The 24,965-nt window shown below is 37.0% G+C and overlaps 2 protein-coding genes across 3 annotated transcripts; both read right to left on the reverse strand.

Moving 5' to 3' along the window:
* Positions 1 to 1,330: 1,330 nt before the first annotated feature.
* LOC112181905 lies at positions 1,331 to 6,795 on the reverse strand. 2 transcript variants are annotated; one of them, XM_024320328.2, is made up of 8 exons: positions 6,654 to 6,795; positions 6,435 to 6,530; positions 5,847 to 5,924; positions 4,132 to 4,188; positions 3,914 to 4,012; positions 3,097 to 3,198; positions 2,153 to 2,230; positions 1,331 to 1,931 (listed from the first exon to the last, which is right to left on the reverse strand). In XM_024320328.2, exons 1-8 carry the CDS (start codon positions 6,715 to 6,717, stop codon positions 1,543 to 1,545), a joined length of 963 nt encoding a protein of 320 aa, XP_024176096.1. In that variant the 5' UTR covers positions 6,718 to 6,795; the 3' UTR covers positions 1,331 to 1,542. The 2 variants fall into 2 exon arrangements, with proteins under 2 accessions (XP_024176096.1, XP_024176087.1); XM_024320319.2 differs by having other exon boundaries at positions 4,132 to 4,191.
* A 15,079-nt stretch (positions 6,796 to 21,874) lies between these two features.
* On the reverse strand, positions 21,875 to 23,632 carry LOC121051001. The gene is made up of 4 exons (XM_040512702.1): positions 23,305 to 23,632; positions 22,867 to 23,178; positions 22,289 to 22,669; positions 21,875 to 22,184 (listed from the first exon to the last, which is right to left on the reverse strand). The coding sequence occupies exons 1-4, from the start codon at positions 23,508 to 23,510 to the stop codon at positions 22,043 to 22,045; spliced, it is 1,041 nt and encodes a 346-aa protein (XP_040368636.1). The 5' UTR covers positions 23,511 to 23,632; the 3' UTR covers positions 21,875 to 22,042.
* Positions 23,633 to 24,965: the final 1,333 nt, after the last annotated feature.

Raw genomic sequence — 24,965 nt, forward strand, 5'->3', positions numbered from 1 at the left:
TTCATTGATGAAAAGCACATCAGGACAGACGGGGTGAACCACCAGTCTAGCCAATTATCAAAGGCATTTGAGATTTTCAATTCTCATAAAGAATTATTCATAAAGCTCCTACAAGACCCAAATTCTCATCTAGCAAAACATATTGAAGACCTCAGAGAATCTCAGGCAGTAAAACATCAGATTAAATCTCCTTCTGACGTCAATGTTTCAGAACCAAGGCAATGTGATGGTCCTGTTGGCAATCTGGCATTGCAAGATGAGATTTGCGTTTTTTGCACTCTTATTGGGGGAGGTTGGTTTGGAGGATGTGAAAATAAAATAGCTTCAGTGTTTGTATTAGTGCTTGGTGAAGAAGAAGAAGAAGAAGAACTGGAAGGGGAGAGAGAGGGTCAGAGAGACATGGAGGAACAGAAGAATAGGGGACAGAAAAAAGAAAAGAAAAAGATAAGCTAAAAATTGTAGGCCATTTGATTCATTATAGCCACGTGTTAAAATCCAATGAAAAGCTTAGGTAGGTTAGGAGGGTAAGTCGCTAGATTCTCTCCCAACGGCGAGTGGATCGCGTCCGCCAACGTCTCCGGCACTGTCAGGATCTGGGGGATCCATAACGATTTCGTCCTCAAGAACGAGTTCAAGGTCCTCTTGGGTCGGATCATCGACCTCTAATGGTCCGCCGACGGAATGAGGATCGTCGCCTGCGGCAAAGACAAAGGGAGACCTTGCGGTTGCGCGGTGATGGAGGCGATGGATGCTTTCAGGTGAAACAGAGATCTGAGGCATAGAGAGAGAGAGACAGAGAGAGATCTGAGATTGGGGATGAGAGAGAAATAGCAGATCGAGGGAGAGTGGAGAGAGACGGAGATGCACATGTAATTAATTAATTGGGTTAAGGGCAAAACTGTCAATGGGTGTTAGATTGGGTAAATGGGATTAAAAAATTCTTAGTGGAGTAAGTGGGCAATTCTTAAGCTGAAATTGGGTAAATGGTCACGACCCCTTTTATTTATACCTACTTTCAATATTTTTACCACTAACTAACAAAAAGGATATGGTGATGGCACTGTGACTATAACAAAAATTATAGTCTACCGGATAGAGCAAAAATTATAGTCAACCGGATAGAGCAAAAATTAAGTCTCTAGCACAGGACTAGATGGTATAAGCCGATGTAATGATGACCATTTGATGTGTTTTTTTTTTTTTTTTTTTAAAAAGGGCCTCAAATTCATTCATGTACCGACCATGTCTTTATTGTTTGTAGTGAACCATTAGGGTACGAACCCCATAAACTACAAGCTACAATAAGATGCAGATGAGAAAAAGCAAAATATAACGATAAGCAATACTCAATAGATATAAGCATCATAGAGTGGACTTCTCACAAATAATTAAGCTTAATTACAAGGTTAGAACCTTCATCTACTAAAAACACACAACTTGGTAGGAATTCGTAATAGAATAACATCTTGGGAAGAGTACCACGCAATGTTATTTTGAGGACGCATTCGATTTCTTCCAGAAAGAGAAGGGTTAGTGGATTTGTCATGGATAATTTGGGAAGGCCGAAAGGGGCATATACTTATAGCTGGGGCAGTCGTCCCCCCAGTGACCAAAATCAAAACAACGACCACACCTCCTGAGAACAGCACGTACTCCCTTAGAACAGCATGCAAGTCCCAGCTTATCACAACCCTTGCATTGTATGTCATAGAGACGCCCAACTGTTTTACCTGGTGGAACATTAACTAGCCATGGGCAGTTATTGTTATTGTGATCCAGGTCAAAACAAACGGGACAACCTTCTCCTTCTTCTTCACTATATCCATCTTCACTGTTTTCTTCCTTTTTCACATACACATAGTCGCCCATACGGACATAAGACACTCCAGCATCATTTGTTTTGATCTGACAAAGTTTTAAAAATTGTTCACCTGGAAGGTATGTAGAGAACATAACGAACACTGATCAAACTAGGAAACTAGAGATGGGTAATTTAGATAAGAGATAAAGATAATAATAAATTAAGAGTGAGAAATGAAACCTGAGTGAATTTCACTCCCCTAAGATTGCAGTTGTAATTTAACACACAAACATACATTCTTTGCTCAAAACCGGAAAGAGAAACCCCACAACAAAAAAACAAAAAACTTACCATCAGAGCAGTTCTCAACAGCCAGATTCAGATCCTCATCCTTGGTTTCCTGGTCCTCAGATTCTTCGTCCTCCGATTCTTCATGCACAACAGCGGTACTAAGGTGAGACAATAATAAATTAAGGAATGTGACAAGTACAGGATTCATTAATTTAAATGAAAGGAACGTGCCATTCACTTTAAGTATACCTCGAAGCGACATCTAAACAAAGATTAACAATAAAAGAAAAAAGGAACTGTTAACAACTTAGCAATTCTTGGGTTACAATTTTAGTTGTATCTGATGGAAGTTAACTGTAGCTATAAGACAAGACAAGACTAACGATGAAGAGGCTGAGCTATTCTATTTATGGTCAAGGAGAACAGGTTGAGGATAACTAAGAGTTGTTCGGTGAGTTGAGAACAAGACTGGAAGGAAGAGAATGGAGGGTTAGTTGTTTTGGTAAACAGAACAAAATAAAGAAAAGAAAGGAATGGCACTTTTAAAGTGTGCTGATAACATCTATACTATTTAAAAGCAACTGACCTTCAAGAATAGTAGACACTCATTCCAGAAACTAGAAGAGAAACCAAGAAAGATGACTAAAACAAAGAAAAGTTTGTTGGGCCTATGTGTCCTTCAAGAAATTCTATTGAATTGTGAACTTTGCAAAGGTCGTTTGAAATTATACTCAATGGAATGGATGGATCCTCAAATACCAAAAACTAAAAATAGAGTAAAACTTCCTGTGTAGGACTTTAATTCCAATACAAAGCTGTACTCAAAGCAACGTCCGATATGTACCACATAGAAGAACAAAAATCTAGTAAATAAACCAAACGTAAACAGCTTCAATATAATTGATTTCCAAACCAAAAATAACAAAACAAAGTGGGTGTAAATTTAAAACAAACAAGATAATCCTCCCTCAGAAATCATCCCCAAAAAAATATCAAAAGCTTACCTTCAGTGCTGTCCCCCAGATCCACCCATTTGATCATTCCCGGCTGCTTCTTCTCAACTTGATCATTCAAGAGATCCGATCCCATAGGTTCCCATTCCATAACTTTGAGGTGTATGGGTATAAATAGAATGCACAATAGCAGTTAGAGAGTGAGATAGCAAACTAAGGTTTCACGTTTTACAAAAACTAACAGAAATCTTAAATATCTAGGAGTTATTTAGAGAAAAATGAACAGTAGTCAAACTAGGAAACAGAAGTCCACCAGGACTCATAGAATGGTAGACTCCATGAATTAACCACAGGAAATAATGACAAATTGCTGGCAAACATAATGATTTTATATCAGTTATGCATCATCAGCGAAATCAAAATGACTTAATTAGCTAGATGAATAAGCACTTAATAATACAATTTGGCACAATATTTCTTATGAGATGCAAGAACTAGTCATCAATTGTTAGAACTCTTAAGTATTAGTAGCATTTGTCTTTCAAGAATAGTAGACGTTCATTCCAGAAACCAAGAGAGAGTTGAAAAGCAAAAACTAAAAGAAAAGTAAAAAAGTCCTCCCTTGGAACTTCATTTCCAATACAAAGCTGTATTCAAATCATATTACTATATGTACCACATAGAAAAACAAAAATCTAGTACTTAAACCAAACATAAACAGTGTCAAAATAGAACTGTTATTTTTTTTTCCCAAAACAACATAAAATTGTATATGTAAACTCAAATTCACACACATATTCGTTGCTCAAAACATGAGAAAATTCAAGATGACATTTTTAGGAAAACCTACAACAAAATCAAAGCTTACCACCAGCCTTGGTCTCATCTTTCAGCATCTTCCGATCACGGGAATCGATGGAATCCAAATCAATATGAAAACCCACTTTTGATGCGAAACGTACGATGTCTGCGTGTGAAGATAATGCAGAACAGGGGCGTTAGGGTGAGAATATGAGATAATAAAGTAAGGTTTCATGTTTATAAGAAGAAGAATAATTAGGGGAAAAAAAAACACCAAAAACATACCTATCAGAATTTGGGCCAAAGTATAACCAGTACCCTTTAATTCTTCCCCCTTGCTACCTGCTTCAGGTTCCAAAAGTAAAGGCGATGATGAAGACAGGGCCAAAACACTCAGGACTAGTGCAAAATTTCAGATGGTTGTTCTTCTCCCTCTAGGAGTAATTTAATGAGAATATAATGAACAATAATCAAACTAGCAAACACAGGCCCACTAGGACTCCTGGAAAACATAAAAAGTTGACTCCAAGAATTATAATCAACATGAAAAAATGAAAAGAACCATTGGCAAATATAATGACTTTATGTCAGTTCTGCATCATCAGCACAAACCAAAACGACTTAATTGGCTAGATGTATAATCATCAGACATCAAAGAACATTGGCACGGCGAGTTAGAATTTTAGTGTTTGGGAGGAATCTAAATGATGAGGAGGCAAGGGAAGCTTCAGATTCACTGGGGTTGGTGGAAAGAAAAATTCATTTTGCTGAGGTCAAAAAAGGATGCAGAGGAGATAAAGATTGAAAGCTTCTGATCCTCCCGAAAATTCCCAACGGTCGATAGCTCTTCTCCAAACTTTGATCCTGCAAACTTTATCTTGAAAGCCAAAGTTCCTCCAAAGATTAAGATTTTAAGCAGGTTGCTGGCGCATGAGAGATCGAATACCTGTGAGATGGTTCAATCGAGGAGGCTAAATTGTTATCTCTAGCCTCACCGGATACTCTTACATAAACTGAATGCGAGAACACAATTAATATCCTTTTGCAATGTGAGGCTGCCTCCTATCTTTGGAAGAAGTTATATTGGGAGACTGGGGTCACTTGGGGATCTCCAGCACAGATTTCTGCCGTGTATTCATAACTGATTTGGTCTTGGGAAATGGAAGAAATCCAATGGGTTGTCAGGATGCAGAGTCCTTGCAGTTTTTAGGTGTGTATGCAGCGTGCATGCAAAGACATAGACAATAATGGATGTCTATGAGGGAGTACGAGTGGTTATTTGGGCTTCAGTTTCTGAGACTTTTAAAGATTGTAGTTTCTCTTGTATTTTAAAGGATGGGTAAGCAGCAGCAGTTTTGGAGTAGTCCTTTTCTTTCCTCTTTTCAGGGTGTTGTGAGGGGTCTTGTATTATGTTGATTTTATTTTGAGTTCTGCTGCATCTCTGTTCTGTGGCCTCCTTGTCCACTGTGTTTGTATTCATCTTCTTTTTAATAAAATATGTTTCTTTAAAAAAAAAAAAAAAAAGCAATTTTGGGACAATATTTCATCTAAGACGCAAGAACTAGTCAAAAATTATTAGAACTCTTTAACTATTTAGTAGCAACTGACTTCAAGAATAGTAGATATTCATTCTAGAAACTAAGAGAGAAGTTAGAACAATGAGCAAAACAAAGCAAATGAGAAGTATACTCTATTAACCAAATGGCATAGGAGGATCCACAAACACCAAAAACTAAAACAAAAGTAAAAATTCCTCTAAAAACCTTTAATTCCAATAAAAAGCTTTTGAAAGCAAATTATGATATGTACCACATAGAAGAACAATACCTTAGCACATAAACCAAAGTCAAACAGTATGAAAATGAAATTATCTTTTCAAAGCTTAAATACAATAATATTGTAGGTGTAAATTCACACAAAAATATAGTCTTTGCTCAAAACCTGAAAAAAAATCAAGACAATTTTCCACGGAAACCGTATAACAAAAATCGAAAGCTTACCATGAGTCCTGTTCTTGTTGGCTTCAGGAACACTGCTAATGCCCAGCAGCCTCATCTGGCACCCAACCTCTTGCAAAGCTTTGGGGTTTGTCGGTGTGAAGATGCACAACAGCAGTATTAAGGTCAGAAAAAAATAGCTTAAACTAACCATAGAAGGCATGCCATTCATTTCAAATATAATAATAATAAACAAAAAAATAAGAAAATAAAAAGAAACTTAGCATTTATTGGCTTAAATTTAGTTGTATCTGATGAAAGTTAACTGTAGGTATAGGACAAGACTACAGTAGGGAGTTGGCCAAAGCTATTTGTGGTCAAGGAGGATAAGTATGGAACAAGCTTGGAAGGAAGAGAATGTAAAGTTAATTTGTTTTAGTAAAAAAAAAAAACTAAACTAGATGACATTAATTCTCTGAGTTGCAATAGTATCTCTCTAAAAACAAAATTCAGTACTAGCTTTGTTTCCCTCAAAACAGTGAGATGCTTAACCAATTGAATTAGCTAGAGGTAATCTTCCTAACATGCATTCATTACTTAAAAAAAAAAATAAATAAATAAATAAAAAGATAAACAAGACCAAAAACTTACAGTACAGCAAATCCCTATACAATTCAGATTCTGCTCGACCTTCGAAATCACTCATTGGTTTGGCAAAAGCAACAGGGAATTTCCCAGCTAGTGATTCTGCGGGTGTGAAGATAGGTTTCGCGTTTATAAAAATAAAAATAAAAACAAAGCGAGAAGAACAAATTCCAGAAGGAGGATCGTCCTCAGAAATCCATCCTAAAACAAAAATCAAAAGCTTACCATGAAGATCCGCCTCCTTGGCTTCCTTGATAATTTCCGGCATCGAGGTTTCGCCGCATTCCATACCGCTGTGATTCTTCCGATCCTACTATTGCAAATAGACTCATACATGAAGTTAACTCCACATTTTTTAACTGGGCTCTTGAACATTTACTCAATTTGGGCCCAACAAATGTCCACTCATTCCATTAAAATATTTGTGTGCCCACTTATTCAATTTAAATGTAAAAAAATAAGTTTGCCATTTAAATGATTAAAAGGTCATTAGAGACTTCGCCGGACTCCCGTCACCGGTTGCCGGAATCCTGTGACGTTCGCCGAAACCAGATCGCTGGAGACTTTTATTATCCCCAATAAATTTTTATAAAGTTTATTTAGGGCAATAAAATGTTTATTGGGTACTATTGGGGACAATAAAATATTTATTAGGTGTTATTGGGAGGTAATAAAATTTATTGAGGGGCAATAAAATGTTTATTGGGAGGCAAAAAAAGTTCATTGGGGGAAATAAAATAGGACACTAGACACTCCGGTCACCAGTCCGTAGGTTACTGGAAGTTGGCAAAAAGGCCGTCGGAGACTTTTATTACCCCTAATAAATTTTTATTGGGGGGCAATAAAAAGTTTATTAGGGGGTAATAAAGTTTTTTGGGTATTATAAGGGGTAATAAAAAGTTTATTAGGGGGCAATAAAACGGGACACCAGCAGTCGGATTTGGGCCGCTAGTGACCTGATTGAGGGGACCGGTGACGGGATTCCAATGAAATCTCTCTCTCTCTAAGTGACAAATGGAGAGAGAGCAAAATTGTTAAAAAAATAAACAAAAATTAATAAGATGTTTGGAGTTAGTGTAGCTCAAATTTAGGTAAATGAACATTTTTTCTATTTTAAATTACCAAAAAAATTATGATCCACCAGAGACTAAAAACGGACTGTTGTTAGAAAGTTTTGTAGGTAAATTATAAATGGGCCTTTTGACTTTAACTACCAGATATGAAAAGTTAAATTATAAATGGGCCGTTTGACTTTAATTACCAAATATTAAATATCTACAGTAACTTAAACTACCACTCAATTTCTCATCCCCATAATGCATACCTTGGAATTCTCAGCATAAGGCAAACCTTGGAGTTCTTCGGATTGTCACATGTATGTATTTTAACCGGCCGGGGTTTCATCTTCAGGGAGGCAGAATAACAAATTCTATGCCTAATTCCAAAACAACAGGTATATAATGGATTGATGCTCTTCCTCTTTACATAGAAAGGAAGATTAATTGTTCAAAACCAATGAATAAGATCCTGAAATGGGTACCAAAATGATCGAGGATGGGATGATTCTCAAATGTACGTAGCGAACAATTTCTTCTACCCTTCCAGTCACCTTAGAAAAATCTGATAAAATCAGTAATTTACATTTGCATCAGGATCGAAGACTTCTCGATAGATAAGAAAATGAAAAACGAAAAAAAAAAAAAAACACTACAGATCGATAACTACTTTACTTATTTCTAAATGCAGGAGCTAGAGGAAGCGGACTATAAACTGGTCTCCAGTTTTGCTAACGCTTCTCTCCATTTTGACTCGAAATCTCGGAATAGCCAGGCCATCATTTCAATATTCCATTCATTCCAATCAGCTTTAAAGAATATAGGTTGGGGGTTTTGAGCAGATTTCTTTGGCTAATCCTTCTTGAATCCAAAAAGGGACTGATCGAAGATTTTAAATATAATGGCAAGTCCAACTGAAAATCAAGTTCGCTGTTTAAAACATAAACCACAAATCAGAAAACAACACTCAATGTTGAAGCTAGCAAGCGCCAAGTACCTATTGTATGCGATAGATCGACGACTGGTACGTCTGTCTCTCTCTGGGTGGGAGTAAAAGTTTTAGCATTATGGAGGAAGTCATCTAGATCGATCTGCTTTACGAATATGATTTCTTCTTCTGGACATTTCTGATTTGGTAAGCAGGTAATGAAGTTGAGATGTCAGAACTTAAAAGACCTAAGCTTCTCTTTGAAAGTTTGAAGTCTCTAGTGGAGGTTGCTGGAGGAGAGACTGGATTGATTTCTCGGGCACTGATGATGGACCGGTTAGGAGGACGGTGGCGCTGGGCTCAACGAAAGGTGGTGTCTAATCAACCGCCCTCTTCTCAGGCTTTTCTTAAGTTGGCACATGTTCACGTGGTGGAAAGATGAGACCCCCGGTCTATCAAAACAAGAGGTTCCTCTTTGATACTGTTGAGCGGGAAAAAGGAGTGGCCCTAGAGCTGCTATAGGCCTCACTGCTGGACTCGGGCGGAAAAAAAGTATTTGCGCTTCTAGACTGAGGCCCAATACGAACAATGAGCGGTGCTAAACCACCTTCTCTCTTCCTTGTGCACTACTTTCATCGAAGAGACACATCGGCGTCCAACGTCTCCCCCATATGGACTTATTTTGTAGAGTCACCGGCTTTGAGGGACGGACAACCCGATGCGACCCTCACTTATTGGGAGGCAACCGTGAAAAGTGATTTCGGAGACCACGGGCGGAGCGAGAGGTAGCTATCCTGTGTTATAGCTCAAGTGACATTATCAAACTTCTATATAGATTGTATTTAAATTCTATAGTTTTTTTTATAGATTTACATATCGTGTGCTTTTTAGTCCACCTAAAAAAATAAAAATAAACTATTATGCTTCTGTCATTATCGAAAATGAAGATAAAATTTTCATCTTCGTTAGCAACATTCTTCATCGCCCTCCCCCTATACCAATTTTCTCATAGTGCATTGCATGAACATTTATGATTTTATTTTTAGTTTAAAGAAAAACAGCTTAAATGATAATTTTATTCATACGGTCATACCTACTTTGATTATTTTTACCACTAACTAGCTAAAAGGATATAGTGATGACACTGAATTTACTAGTCTTAACTCGTACAGGACATGAGCCGATGTAATGAGTTCAAAAGATGACCATTTGTTGTGTTTAAAACAAAAGAAAAAGGAAGGGCATCAATTTCATTCACGTAATGACCATGACTTCAACAGTTAACTATTAGGGTAATAAGAAATCAGAAAAGAAAGGGCAGCTATTAGCATTAATTAGCACCGTCTATCTCTTGGCCGGTAATGCTTTTGACAACCAATACGTGTCTCATTATTTAAATAAGATATACTTACTAAGGTTCTTATATGAGGAAATTAACACATGGATCACTAATACTATTGTTTCAGTAGGATTGTACAGCTAACTTAAGGATGAATATATACTATTGTTTCACTAATACGTGTCTCATTATTCCCTTATGTTTCATTGACAGAGAGAAATAAGGAAAAAATGGGATGAACAAAACCAAGAAATTGCAAAGGCTGTTAAGCATCTTCATGAATTTGACCAGGTTGTTGCATAAGATGATAAGATGCTTCTTTATTTCTTGCATGCACATGCATGTGATCCTGAAACACAATTTACTCTTTACTCCATACGGTGTTGTAAATTTCGATTTTTAAGCATGGGTGGCATAATCAATGTTGAAATTTTAAAAACACTAAACTGATTATTAATTGTTGCATTGTTCAAACTAACTTAAGAAGTTAAGATCACTTCCTGTCTTCCTCTTTTGCACACTTTGCATGCACTTTATAGTAATTATATGAGTGATGTAATATTTTATTGTTTGATTCAAGATTATTTTCTTCTCATGGAGCCATGGGGCTCCAGCTTCTCATCGTATTCCGTTTATGTACGTCTTCCTGTTCAAAATTCATTATATAGTTTTGTTCCTAGCTATGTAAATGAGTGTATGAATTCAACTGCTCATAGTCCTCATTTGAAATGTACATTTGGTCTTTGAATAGCCACATAGAATTATCTCACATAGTAAAGCATCTTTTCCATCTGACTAATTTCTTTAAAGAATATGTTCGCAAGCTTTTCTGCTGTTTCACTCCTAGATATTATTAACTGAGGTGCTCTTATAAATTTTTACATTGTGATGCTCGTAACTGTGTACCTTTTCATGTAACTGTATGCCAGAAACATAGTAGAGTGGAGGATGCTAACTTGAAAAGGGCTCGGGAGGACCTGCAAAACAGAGTTGATTACCTAAAAAAGCAAGCTGAGGTGAGTGCCAAGTTTTTTTTTAATTAAGTTTTTCTACAATTCTTAAAGGTAACATTGATCTTGTATTTTCTAGAGCTATGATGAAAAAGGGCCTGTCATAGATGCTGTTGTATGGCATGATGGAGAAGTATGGAGAGTTTCCATTGATACAGAGACTGTTGAGGATGACCCTGATTGTGGAAAACTCGCTGACTTTGTGCCCTAACTAAATATAGATATGCTTAACTTGGTTTCTAGTGGCAATACATGTGAGAAGTATAGTGGTGGGACAAAGATGTGAGATACTCTTTTTGTACGTGGAGAACTTGAGACTGTATGCTGAAGTGTTGATATTCTCTTCAACGTTGTAGTTGTCTTGTTGAAAAAACCTGCCTATTAACTTTTTCCCCAAAGGCCTTTACATGCTATGTGTAACTAAACCAAGGATAGACAATTTTCTTACTTGAATTTTAGCATTTGATGTGCATGTCCCTAATTTCCCTCCTGTGTAATCATATAGTATTATTACTATTACTTTTTGCCCAGATGAAACCTCCTCAGTAATATATTTTAAATCGAACCACTTACGATGCTTTAAACCAAACAGTGTTTTTTGTTTCTTATGGAAATTTCCTATTTGATATTTTGAATAAGTTATATATTCATATTTGGTGTTTTAGTTTCCTATATATGGTGGGCTGATTCTATAGAATGTTCTTAGTTTATATAAACTCTGTACGGGATACAACGAAAGTATGGCGTTTTCGGCAAATTGGATGCCTGTAATGTGTATGATGAAGGGAAGATATTGAGGATCGTGACAGATTGCTCTCCCCATGGCACAAATGTTTCTGGCATTGATACTGCTTTACATGCAAAGGTACTGTTAGATAACTTTATTCCATTGCTGCACCTCGATAGACGATAGTAAGACAATATACTTATGATACTCGTTGTTGTTCTTAGGAGGCCCGGCCTGTCGAATGGAGTTGCACCTGGAGCACAGTTACATATTGTAAAATTGGGGACGCACGCTTAGGTTCAATAGAGACAAGAACTGGGCTTACTCGAGTTTTGATTGCTGCTGTGGAGGTTTCAAAATCTCTGTTTTGGACATACCAATCTGAGGGTATATATCAGTGTATTGATGGCTGTAATACAATGTTTTTTGCACCATAAATGTGATCCGATCAAATGAGTTATGGAGAATCAGCGTTACTACCGGACTATGGGTGCTTTGTTGACCTCGTTAATGAAGTATGATTTCTACATTATTAACTGTTGCTTTCATAGCTGTACTGATATCTTCCTTTCTTTTTCCTTTCATGCGTTATGTTACCATCTCTTTATTGATACTAAATTAGGCTGTGAACAAGCATCGTCTGGTATTTGTGAGTAATGCTGGCAATAGTGGTCCGGCATTGAGCACTGTTGGGCACCTTGGTACTACATCGATCAAGCAATATAGGAGTGGTGCACATGTCTCTCCTGCAATGGCTGCTGGTGCTCATTGTGTAGATGAAGCCCCTGGTGAAGAATACACTTGGTATATTAACTTCCTTAGTCACTTTTAAACACGAGTTCCTCATTCAGCAAAGCCGGCTTACTTTAGGTTGCTCTACTGGTTTCATCACAATTTGGTTTTTCTGCAGGTCTAGCCGAGGACCAACTGCTGCCGATGGAGATCTTGGTGTCAAGTGTCTGTATAAGTGCTCGGCGCAGCTGTTGCTCCTGTTCCTAGATGGACTCTCCAACGACAGATGCTCATGAATGGAACATCAATGACATCCCATCTGCTTGTGGTGGAATTGCACCACTCATAAGTGCATTGAAGGTACTTCTGTTTTGCATAGTCTTCGTTTATATCCCTTTTGACTAAGTTAAACATGTATTTTGTTTGCGTAATTTTTTGAAGTCTTGCTTTTTATAGGCTGAGGGTATCCTGTGAGTCCATGTATAGTGTAAGGAAGGCTCTTGAAAATACATCTGTTCCCGTAGGCAGTTTGCCAGAATATAAATTATCAACTGGGCAAAGACATAAGTTGACAACTTTGGATCCTTACCATACTAACAAGTACCATAATTCTGCTAAGATACTTGTCAACAGGAACCATAATTCTCAACCCCCCCCCCAAATTAGGGTTTCACGTTTTACGCAAACTAATTAACAGAAATTTTAAATGCTTGTTCTTTTCTATCTAAGAGTTATTTATAGAGGAAAAAAAATTTCCCAAGGCAATAATGTTTACAAAGTAGGTTTTGGATTCCTACTCATGAATGAAGTTCCAATAAAGAATATCAGTAATGTCAAATAGACCGAAGATATTAAAGCGTACTTCTATACAGACATCAGATGTTGGCTGCTTCTAATGCAGTAATGTCAATTCTAGAACAAGAAAGTATCAGCATAGACCTTAATTACATAGGCCGGGAGGTCGTCAGGTCGAATGGTTCTTTGTTCCTATATATGGAGTAGAGGAAGTATACTTTCTTCAATCTTGGGAGGAGAAGCATTAGCATTATCACCATGTACTCCCAGTAAAGAACATGGTCCCAGTCCTCAACATTCTCAGAACTGTGCAGACCTTTATGTAGGTTCTCATAACTCTCAGAATCTGTATAATATGAATTGGATAGGAAATTCACAAGTATTACTAATTCAGATTTTTGGGATCAATTTCTAAAACAAAATCAAACAACAAGAAGCCATTAGGGTACTAACTCCAGAAACAACGAGCTAGGTACCATAACGTGCAGATGAGAAAAGCAAAATATAACTATAAGAAGCTAGCTAGCTTGCAATATAATGGCTAGTCCAACTGAAAATCAAGTTCACTGTATAAAATATAAACCAATTACCACAAATCAGAAACTGTCAACACTTAATGATCAAGCTAAAAGCGCCAAGTACAAAGGCAGATAAAGAACACTCGATTGGTTTTGTGTCAACTGTATAAGGAAGGAAGAAGGTGCTAGAAAAACGGCTTAGGCGATACTTTTATTTATAGCTACTTTCATTATTTTTACCACTAAATAACTAAAAGGATATAATGATGGCACTGTGACTATAACAAAATTTATAGTCTCAAAGATAGAGCAAAATATAAGTCTCTAGCTCACACAGGACTAAATGGCATAAGCCGATGTAATGAGTTCGGAAGGTGACCATTTGTGGTGTTTAAAAAAAAAAAAAAAAAGGCTTCAGATTCATTCATGCACGTAACGACCATGACTTTGACAGTCACGACAAACAATTAGGATAGTATAACCCCAGGAACTACAAGCTAAAATAAGGTGAAGAGAAAAGCAAAATATAACTATTCGCAATACTCATAGATAAAAGCATCATAAATTGTTCTTCACACAAATAATTAAGCTTAATTACGAGGTTAGAACCTTCATCTACTAAAAACGCACAACTTGGTGAGTAGGAAGTCGTAATAGATCGAATAACCTGATGGAAAATAAAACCACGAAACGTTATTTTGAGGACGCATTCGATTTGTTGCATAAAGAGAAAGGGGATAGCGGATTTGTCATGGATAATTTGGGAAGGCCGAAAGGGGCATATACTTATAGTCGGGGCAGACGTCCCCCCAGTGACCAAAATCAAAACAATGACCACACCTCCTGAGAACAGCAAGTCCTCCCTCAGCACAGCATGCAAGTCCCCACTTACCACAACCCTTGCATTTTATGTCATAGAGACGCCCAACTTGTTGGCCTGGTGGAACATTATCTCGCCATGGGCATTCCAAGTTAAAGTGGTCCCCAAGACAGATGGGACAACCGTCTTCTGCTTCTTCTTCTTCTCTGATTTCTTCCTTTTTAGAGTCTTTCACATACACAAACACATAGTCGCCCATACGGAGATAAGACTCTCCAGCATCATTTGTTTTCATCTGACCTAATAATTTTTCACCTGGAAGGTATGCAGAGAACATAACAAACAATAATCAAACTAGGAAACAAGTTGACTTGATGAATTATAATCAACAGGAAAGAATGGAAGAGCTGTTGGCAAATATAAAAACTTTATCACAGTTATGCATCATCGATCAGCATGTACAAACTGAAATAATTTAAGATAAATTACATAGTAGCACATGACCAAAGATGTAAATATAGAAAACTCACTTTCAAAAAGATTTATATAAATAAAGACATAAGTCCAGACCCAAAAGCCAAATGATGCAAGCATAACATTTAATTTTAATGAAAAATGACCAAAATGCTCGAGTTTCATCATAATTTACGGGTATTACCACTGACCAAATATCCAAAACCCAGAGCTCAAATGCTACCCAAAACCCCGGCGGCTTAGCTGCCATGGCCGAATCTCCGATTATTCTAGAAAGCCGGAAAAGAAAGTACACCGACGACGGCGACGATAAGGCTCAGGTAGCAGCACCATTGCGGCATATAAAAAGCATCGTTTTATCACTAAGCAAGCGCCCAGACCTCATCGAATAAAACGAACTCGAACGATTTCCACCGTAACCATCCTTCCACCTTCTCACTTTCACTTTTCTTCATTGAGTTTTTCTATTGGAACCTCTAAATTTGCTCACTTGACCTCTATGCTTTTTGCACCTCCTATCAAATTTTCAAATACTAAATTTACTCACTACACCTAACTAAAGTTTCTTAAATAACCTCACTCATATAATTTGCAAACAAACTATTATCTTTAAAATAAAAAAAACTTAGTCATTTCAATGATTAATTACTCTGTAATCTTAATTACATGTCTATTCCTTAATCAGACAACATAAATCTCTTATCTAATAAAAAAATCAAAAATAATTTCTAATCAACAAGAAAATAACATGAACTATTGTGTGATTTTTTTAAAACTTTTTTTTTCTTTTAGTTGTGCAAAAAAAAAAAAGAGTAATCATTTTTTTCTTAATGTTTTTTTTTCTCTATTTTTTGCGCCTCATGAATAATTATTTAATTTTTTTTTTTAGTTTTTCTATAAATGCTAGCTCTCTCTCTCTCTCTCTCTCTTTTTACAAATATAATAGATAGACTTAGATTTAGGTTATAATATGATTTATTTTTCTCTCCCTCACAATATGTGTTCAACATGTATATCATATATTTTTATGTCACATGATCTTAATCATAGTTTTAGTTCTTATTAAATATATATGAATGCTATAATGAGTATGTAGTGAAATTGGAAAATGAAAATAGATAAGGAAAATAATAAAGAATGTAATCTGATTATTATTGAATTGGAAAGTTTAGAGAAATAACAATAATATTTTTTTGATATAATTATTGTCCTTAATAGTCATTTTATAGTAGGTTATATATGTAATTTAATAATTCGATTATGAATGAGGTCAAGTAAGCAGATTTGGAGGTCTAAATAGAAACACTCTTCTTCATTCTACTTATTTCCAAAGCAGAAGCTTTGATTTTGGCTTTCTCACACAGCGATGTAGGTTACGAGGAGAAGCGGGAGTTGCTGATACGGGGAATCGACAAGAAGAAGAAGAGAGAGCTCGGCGGTGCAATGGGAGTTACAAAGAATGGTGGAGAATCTACACTTGGTTCATCAAGAGAGCTAATTCTCAATACCACCTACCTTAATTACAAAGGTATCAATTCGCATTTAGATGGAGATGCAAGGGTTGGTTTCAGATTCGGATCTAGAGGTGGGTTTTCTCCATTTTCGCCCATGTATTGGATTTTGATTGAGGTTGAGTATTCGGAGGTGGGTTTCCTCTGTTTGGGAATATATTTGGATCTTGAAGGAGATGGGTTGTTTGAAACTGGGTTTTAATTTGGGAAATTTGAGGTTTGGAGCTGGGTTTTTCAATCTTAATGAGCTGGTATTCTCAATATATAATTGCAACTGCTAATTGCAGCTGGTCATAGTTCAACAGTCTAGCTATCGCCCAACAATCTAAGATAGCTTAAGCAATCAAAATCCAATTGCTATGTCATTTTTCTTAGGTCCCAAAATTTCAGTCTTTGCAGTACTCTCATTGGATTTTCAAAATACTCAAGGTCATCCCTTTGAGCAATGCAAGACCTAGAAAATAAAATCAATCTAGGCCAAAGAAACAAAACCCAGGAGAAACACAATTCAAAATCAAAACCCAAGAGAAACCCAATACTATGAAACTTGTTTTCTAATGTACTTTTTTTTAGTGAGTTCTTTGATTTTAATAGTTTTCTGGGAGCCCATTTTGTGGTTTTCTTCAAGACTGATTCTTTTTGTTTTGGGAATTTAGCGCTATGTAGAAAGATAGGATTTTTGTGATTGTATGTTGGTCTGTTCTTTGCAGCTGTGATGCCCTCTTTCTATGTAAAAAAAATCTATAATGGCTTTTGCTATATGATTTGTTAATGCCCTCTTTCTATGAAATTCATTTTATCTCATGACCAAACAGTAAGATCAGCAAGATTCAATTTATTTTTTATTTGGATCCAAACTAGAATTTTCACAAAAGAGTTTTGGGGAAAATTCATTTGATTAATTAAAATCATTTCTTTGGGTATGCCCAGAATAATGAGAAAGAAAGATGAATAGATCAATGAGAACAAGAAAGGCGGAGAGGGTAGAGGAAGAAGACGAGAGGTGGAGAGGGTGGAAAAAACTATTATTCAGCTCTTGGATACCACATGCAGCGCCTAATGCAATATTCTATGGACAAAGATGATCTGATGAACTTTATGCTACTGTGTGTAGGTGCAAAAGGGTGATCCTGCTATTGCTCTAGCAATTTTGCTGTGGGAATGATGCGATTTTCAATGTTTTTAATTTCATTCATGGATGGACAGATCTAATTGCTACTACTCATGTTCCTGCTATTGCTACTGTAAATGAAGCTGCTATTGAACCAAAAACATGTTCAGCAATAATTCAATAAAGAAGAAAAAGAATCCTACTACTGCTTATTGACATATCTAATTGTTTCTGCTCCTGCTCCTGCTCCTGCTACTGCAAATGAAGCTGCTACTGAACCAAGGACACGATCAGCAATAAAGAAGAAAAAGTATCCTACTACTGCTACTAAACCGAGGACACGTTCAACTGCTCTTGCTACTACTACTGCTCCTGTTACTATAAATGAAGCTGCTACTGAACTGAGAATACGTTCAGCCATAAATAAGAAAAAGAAGTTTAACGAAGAGCGCTGAGATTCTCTCTCTTAGCAACGTGTAAAAGGATTGGATGAGTATGAGTGCAGCGAGTGTAGTAACAGGATTGGACGAGTGCAGTAGCAGGATTAGGGGATGACAAGTGCAGTAGCAGGATTAGGCGATGACAAGTGCAGTAGCAGGATTGGACGATGACGAGTGCAGTAGCAGAACACGAGTACGAGGGCAGTTGCAGAACTAGATGGAGTATGAGTGTAGCGAGTGCAGTAGCAGGATTAGACGAGTGTAGTAGTAGGATTAGACAATCACAAGTGCAGTAGAGGAACATGAGTAGCAGAACTGGACATGAGTACAAGTGCAGTAGCAGAACTTGACGAGTATGAGTGCAGCGAGTTCAGTAGCAGGAATGGATGAGTGCAATAGTAGGATTAGGCGATGAGATTAGAGTAGTAGGAGAGTGAGGTCTTGTGAAGTAACATAAAGAAATTATTCTCAAGGAAAAAAAAAGTAATATAAACATATTATTCTCAAGGAAAAAAATAAGTAACATAAAGGGATTATTCTCAGAAAAATAAATAAATAAATAAAAGAATTAGAAGTCAAAATAAGTAATTAAGGGTAAAAAAGTAAATTAACTCATGACATTTGACAAGTGGAGAGCAGATTGTCCTTACTTGTAAGATTTAATCATTATAAAAGGATTAGAAGTTAAAAGAAGTAGTTAAGGGTAAAAAAGTAAATTAACTCATGACATGTGCCAAGTGGATAGCACATTGTCCTTATTTGTAAGATTTAGTCCTTATATGTTTAATTCAATCTTTAATGATGTATTTGTTTAGTCATCTTTTGTCAATAACTTATATGTAATTTGTTATTTAATAAATGGGTATTGACAAGGTGACATGAAACAGACAAACAAGCATGTAAATGAGCCGTTTCTGGAGAAATTTATCTCACAAAAGCTAGTGTTAGTCTAATGGGCTGTTTAGCAGTTAGAACTTAGAACCATTTAGATTCTTCTGGTAACTAACCGGGTTGCTCCTGCTCTTCAAAACTGAATAACGGAGCTTCCAAGTATCAAGCAAGATTCATGGCAGATTCTAGTGATTTGTGGCCAGAGCATCCCACATCAAGTCCCAATTTTGTATTTAGTCCGCGGATAAAGAGGTTAAAGATCAACTGTTCAGTAGGCAACTCAGGTACTTGCGCAGGTAATCTTTAGAACTCTTTTTGTAACTCTTTCACTGAACCCTTCTGATCAAGCAGGCAAAGATCAACAAAAAGGGACAAAGTGCTCCAAAAATAGCTTCACAAAATGTGTCCATGAATCCAAGCTGTGATACGACTCGTACCAGCACATCCATGGACTTGCATCCCCAAGTAAGTGGAGGGAGGCAATCTGTACTTTCTCCTTGTAAGGAGTTTTGAGGTGTTTAAATTAACGCTAGCAGATTAGGATCCAGTCCAGGGGTTTTCTTTTCCTCCATGCCAGTGAAACACATGGAAGCTCAATGGCAACCTTCCGACGTTGATACCAGGAACTGATTATTTGGAGGCCATAGTGTTTATGGACTTTGGTTGCTTGAGTTGCGAGGCAGGAGCGTAACATAGTGAATGTTATGATGAAAGACCCATGTCAAACCCTAAGACAAGAGCAATATTCTAAAAGCATAAGTCAAAACGTTAACTAGAATCTTACTAGGAATGTGAAGCAGGAAAGCAATCCAACCCAAAGGAGAATATACAGGTTTTTCTTCTCGATTAAATCCTAAAGTACCTCATTGGGATTTGATTTGTTTGCCCCTAATTAAGCTTAAAGTTGCCTGTCTTATAAACCAAAAACCCTGGGGTTTTTAGGGGCTAATCTGGAGAAAGTTCGACCATCCCTACCGGTACTGATGCTTTTCCGTTGCCTAAACCAAGTTTTGTGAACTGAAACCACCAGATTTCACCGAATGGGTCATATCCATGCATTGTGGAGTGATCAGTTTCAAAAGAGACTGGGCTAAACTTCCATTTGATAAAAATTCTGAAATATATGAATATATATAGAAATCAAATTTTGTACAATAAAAAAATTGAAACGCTCACTAAAGTGACTACTTGATTGGGAAGGGATATGCCCACGCGTTTCTATGACAAGTTTCGGATTCTATCGCGGTTCATGTTGGACATGATCTTCATTAGAAGCCCTTAAAGAGTTAAGGGAAACCGCTGAACACTTGAAATACGTAGTTTGAGATGAAGGATTTTGGGAGAACACGATTATGTCTCGGTTTAGAACTTGAGCATCGTGTCGATAGATGCTTAGGCATTTTGACAAGGTCAAGCCTTCAAGCACCCCCATGATCGTCCGTAGTCTTGATCCTAAAAATGATCATCTTCGTCGAAAGGATGATGACGAAGATGTGCTAGAGGCAGAAGTGCCTTACTTAGTACAATAGGCGCATTATTGTACTTATCCCAATGCACAAGACCAGACATCTCATATGTTGTGAACTTGTTAGCTAGATATAGCTCTGCGCCAACGCGATGCCATTAGATTGGTGTAAAAGATATCTTTCGATATTTGAGATGTATGATTGATATGGGCTTGTTCTATCCCTACAAAGAGATGATGGATTCGGACCCATCACACACCAGGTACGCCACCAACACTGGCCTGCGTCCACTATCCCCATCCCAAAACGACATGTGTTTTGGAAGGTTTTGCTGATGTTGGGTATCTCTCTGACCCACACAAAGGTCATTCCCAATTCGGTCAAGTGTTCACCATGGGTAAAGACCGTGACATCTTGGAGGTCTACAAAATAGACTCTAGTCGCTATATCTTCGAACAATGCAGATATCATTGCTCTTCACGAAGTGGTTCGTGAATGTATATGGATTGGATCCATAATTACGCAAGTTCGAAGCAATTGTGGTTTGAAGTCTACCACAGATGAGCCTACGAGCATTTAGGATAATGCTGCTTGTTTTGAACAAATGAGGCAAGGCTACATCAAAAGCGACAACACCAAGCATAATCAGCAACAACAGACTCTCCTCGAGATCAAAGTGAACTAGATTCAATCTGAGGAAAGTGAGGCGGACTTGTTTACTAAGTCATTGCCCAAATCCACGTTCGAGAAGCATGTGGCAAGAATTGGCTTGTGGAAATTATCTGAACTCCCATGATCGTTGTCATCAAGGGGAGGCGCAGACATCAGGGGGAGATGTCTACATGTTCACCTCGAAACGTGAAGGGTGTGTTGTGCTCTTTTTCCCCTTCGACCGAGGTTATTTTTGTCCCACTGGGTTTTTGTTACTCGGCAAGGTTTTTAACGAGGCAACGAGAGAAGCACCGCGTTTGGATAACACAAGGGGGAGTGTTTAAGGATATCTCTATTTGTGTTTAATCCAAACTCTAGGTTACTTGACCTAGTGGTAATAGGGTTCAATTAGAAGAATCTAGAGATTATCTTTCTTTGTATGATTCTAACTCTATGCATTGTAATCATCTATATAAAGAGGCCCCTATTATCAATGAGAATACACAGCGATTATCTCTCAATTTCTGATTTTCTAAAACAAATATAATATTTTAGTGATCATTTATTGGATACATTTAGCATGATCCGTATAGGTTGTACGCGTTCTTCAATTGCCAGTACTGGAGGCTACAAACCGCTACCAGCCCAAGTGAGTGATGAAAGGCGTCCAAAATATGTATAGGGTTCAAAAACTGGCCCAACGAATTTGTAACCATTACATCTGTGTCTAACCATTATATTATTACAAAAGTTGTCATGTATTGATGCTAATGAATCCGACGCGCAATGGAAGTTTAGTGAACTCTATGAGGGCCTCTCAGAAAGTTCTATCTCCAAAGCCATCTCGCTTGTATATGTCTCACTGAAAAATCAGGGTGTATGGTGTTCAACGTACTAAAGTTAGTTAATAAAAAAGCTTAGTCAGGAATTCATGATATGAGTGTCTTTGAATAGTGATCAATGTTTCAGGAGTATAAAATAGAAACTCAAGATGAAAAGCGAACTAAAGTAGGCATTGTTGAAACTTCATTTCTTTCCACCAAACATATAGGAGAAAGAAGAATACAAGATAAACATCAATTATAAGTACCATAAATTCTTGTGTCTGTTAGAATGCTTTCCCCTGTAACCAAACATATCAAAACATTATCGTCCGCCAACTCTGCCTCTGCCTCTGCCTCTGCCTCTGCCTCTGCCTCTGTCACGTCTGGGTACAACATTTTGATTCTGTACATACTGCTGCTCTATATTCAAATCTATAAGTAACGTCACTTGAACCGCAAATATTCTGCAACAAAAACAAAACCGAAAACCAATTAGATAACTGTTTTTCTTCATGCATATGACCCCAAAAAAAATAAAATACTGAAGACAATCTGATATACTTATCACCTGCATGCCGCCTCATAAGCACGATTAAGAAAATCGGGATATCGAGTCCTAATATCAGAATCATATGCCTCCATGCTAGTTTTGGGATGCCAATATACATTCCTTATGAAAATGAGGAGGCACTTGCTGCTATAACCTTTGTAGTTAGACCTCCAACCCTGACGGTTATAATTATAAACTTCTATCAACCGATCGCTCATACCATCATCCCAAGGGTAATACATGTCAAATTGTGTTTTCCTCAAAGCACTATAAAAAATGCCTTTTTTTGTCTTATTGCGATCTCTGATGCGTAGAATGTCGAAAGATGTCTTGACTCTTGCTTCAGCACTAGTCTTCAAATATGGATGTCTAAGAACCATTGAGATGAACATTCTGTAGCTGCGAAAGAAAAAAAAAAGTACATACATATATATATGATCAGATCTAGTAGAAGACTAATATTTATCCAGACTTTTATTATACAAATCAGTAACATATAACTGTGGCTGTCTTCCTATGAAATTGTTAACGTATATACACACGTAACTTACTTTTATACATTTAAAACTAAATATTTAATATCACATATGACGTACCTTAATGTTCGAGCTAATTCGAAGAAATCGAGAAAAGTGTCTCGTTCAATCCAAGCGTCTAGCGTAGCGCTATTCAAAATGTAGGATAGCAAAGATTTAATTCCCATTAAATCAATCAACCTCAGATTAGTTAGTTGTAGGAGCTGTGCTGCTTGATCTTGCTCAGGATCTATCTCCGCCATACGAGTGCTATGCTTGCCGATATTGATAATTTTCACCTCCTTATTTATAACAACGAAGTTGCAGCTTTGGTCCAAACCCCCGTGAAAAAGATTACGCTCGTTGAGATAATTGATTCCTTCTATAAGTGTGCTGCAACACATATATACACACACACACCAATAAAAATAAATAGGTTAATTTCACGGATTTATACTAAAACTTTTGTGAATGTGATAAGAAAAGTAAATTAGACAAAAAAAAAAGTGAAATTTGTACCAAATGGAAGGGCTAAACTCAGTATTTAGCAAATCATTATCTCTGATCTTTGTTTCGATGTCATCTAACTTTAGCCATTCAGTTAGAAGATGGTCGAATTTCTCATAGCACAAAATCCAACCTTCGAACTTGTCACAATAGCTGACAAACCAAAGCTTTAAAATTGCATCATGTCTTAAGTTTGAGCTTTCCTCCCATATCTTCATTGCTATCTCATCGTCTTTAACAAGGAAAAACCTCGCCTCTCTTTCTTCACTATAAGAGAATGTGATCTTTCCAGAAAAATATGGGTCATCCTCTGTTCTGAATAAAAACTCGTATTGCAGGATGTCCACATTCATGACCTGGGAGGCAAGTTTGGCAACAAATCAAGAATCTTAAGTTAACTCTTTTCAATGGAAAAAAAACAAAGGGTTTAGCTTGCCCAACAAAAAAGTATAGAATCCATGCTACAATCTAGGACTTCATATAAAGTAAGTAATCTATATAATCTCTTAGTTAAATTACAATTATAATACATGATGCTTTCTTACAGATTTATCTGTTGATCATCTGATATGCCACTAGTTAAATTAACATGCATGACAATGCAAAATGCAAAACAATAAATCAGACAGACTAACGACGTTGGGGGCTGCACTGATTATTAGTTGGTTGCATGTCTTCATCAAAATGTAATGAATTCAAGAGAACAATGCTCATTAAGAGTTGTTTGCACAAAACACGAATTAGCCAGTTGCTGAATATATATCTAAATTAACTACATGTTCTAGCATTCCCTTTTCTTTTTCTCGGTCGACCAATATCACAACTCACAAGATGCATGAAAACTAAACTAAGTGCAACCACACAGACCACAAGCCAGTTAATTAATGTATAACCAGCTGTGAAGATCCACTTAGAACTCTTAGGCTCACGCTTCGTGCTAAAAAACATTTACATTTATTTGTTTTGATTTTGTTTTAGATTCCGTTCTTCTTTTAAAAAGTTCCTTAATGGGGTTTCAATTAATGAAGAGTTTATATGTACGAAAATATTCTCCAATCTAATTTTGAAAGAGAACAGTAGGGAAGAGCATGAGTCTTTTTCAGTATTGGTAGAAATAAGAAGAGAGACTACATTTTCAGTGTTGAAACACAAAACACAATGCTTAACAAAAGATAACTTTCAAGATTCAACTGCCACCTTAGATTCTCAAGTCTCAAAAGATCAAAACTTTACTGCACACACATGTATACACAGTACATACACAGAAATGATATAAAAGAGAGAAAATATTCAAATAATAGTTCTTTCGAAATCATGACCACATACCGGGGAGTACTGGGAGTGCTGGATCTACGGTGAGGTTTTCTTTTGGAATTGGAAGATTTGCTGATTTTCGTTTCAAATGATTCTAAGAAACGCTGTTGACGAGCCATCGTACAGGAAGGCCAGAGAGGCCAAGAAATTATCTAGAGAGATTCAGAACCAGAAGTTGGTCGAATGAGAAAGAGCTAAGCAAAAGAAGGAGAAGGCATAAGTAGTTCCCGGCCTCATTCTTTCAGGGCCTCTCTCTCTCTGTTGCGGCCGCCAAGCTGAAGTTCAACATCGCCAACCGCACCATCGGTTGCCAGAAGAAGCTCGAAATCGATGACTACCACAAAACTTGACAAAGCGGA

Source organism: Rosa chinensis, chromosome 1, assembly GCF_002994745.2.
Source record: "Rosa chinensis cultivar Old Blush chromosome 1, RchiOBHm-V2, whole genome shotgun sequence".
Taxonomy (NCBI): domain Eukaryota; kingdom Viridiplantae; phylum Streptophyta; class Magnoliopsida; order Rosales; family Rosaceae; genus Rosa; species Rosa chinensis.

Bases quoted from the DNA above. Each gene is read 5' to 3' on its own strand.
- LOC112181905 (XM_024320319.2), bottom strand. From the start codon at position 6,717: ATGGAATGCGGCGAAACCTCGATGCCGGAAATTATCAAGGAAGCCAAG. The intron at 5,925-6,434 runs GTAAGTTTTTGG...CAAACCCCAAAG, and splicing joins GTATAGGGATTTGCTGTACT to CTTTGCAAGAGGTTGGGTGC. The intron at 2,231-3,096 runs GTAAGCTTTTGA...TTGTGCATGAAG, and splicing joins TCTGGGGGACAGCACTGAAG to AATCGGAGGACGAAGAATCT.
- LOC121051001 (XM_040512702.1), bottom strand. From the start codon at position 23,510: ATGAAGATATGGGAGGAAAGCTCAAACTTAAGACATGATGCAATTTTA. The intron at 22,670-22,866 runs GTACGTCATATG...TTTCTTTCGCAG, and splicing joins GAATTAGCTCGAACATTAAG to CTACAGAATGTTCATCTCAA. The intron at 22,185-22,288 runs GTGATAAGTATA...TTTTTGTTGCAG, and splicing joins GCTTATGAGGCGGCATGCAG to AATATTTGCGGTTCAAGTGA.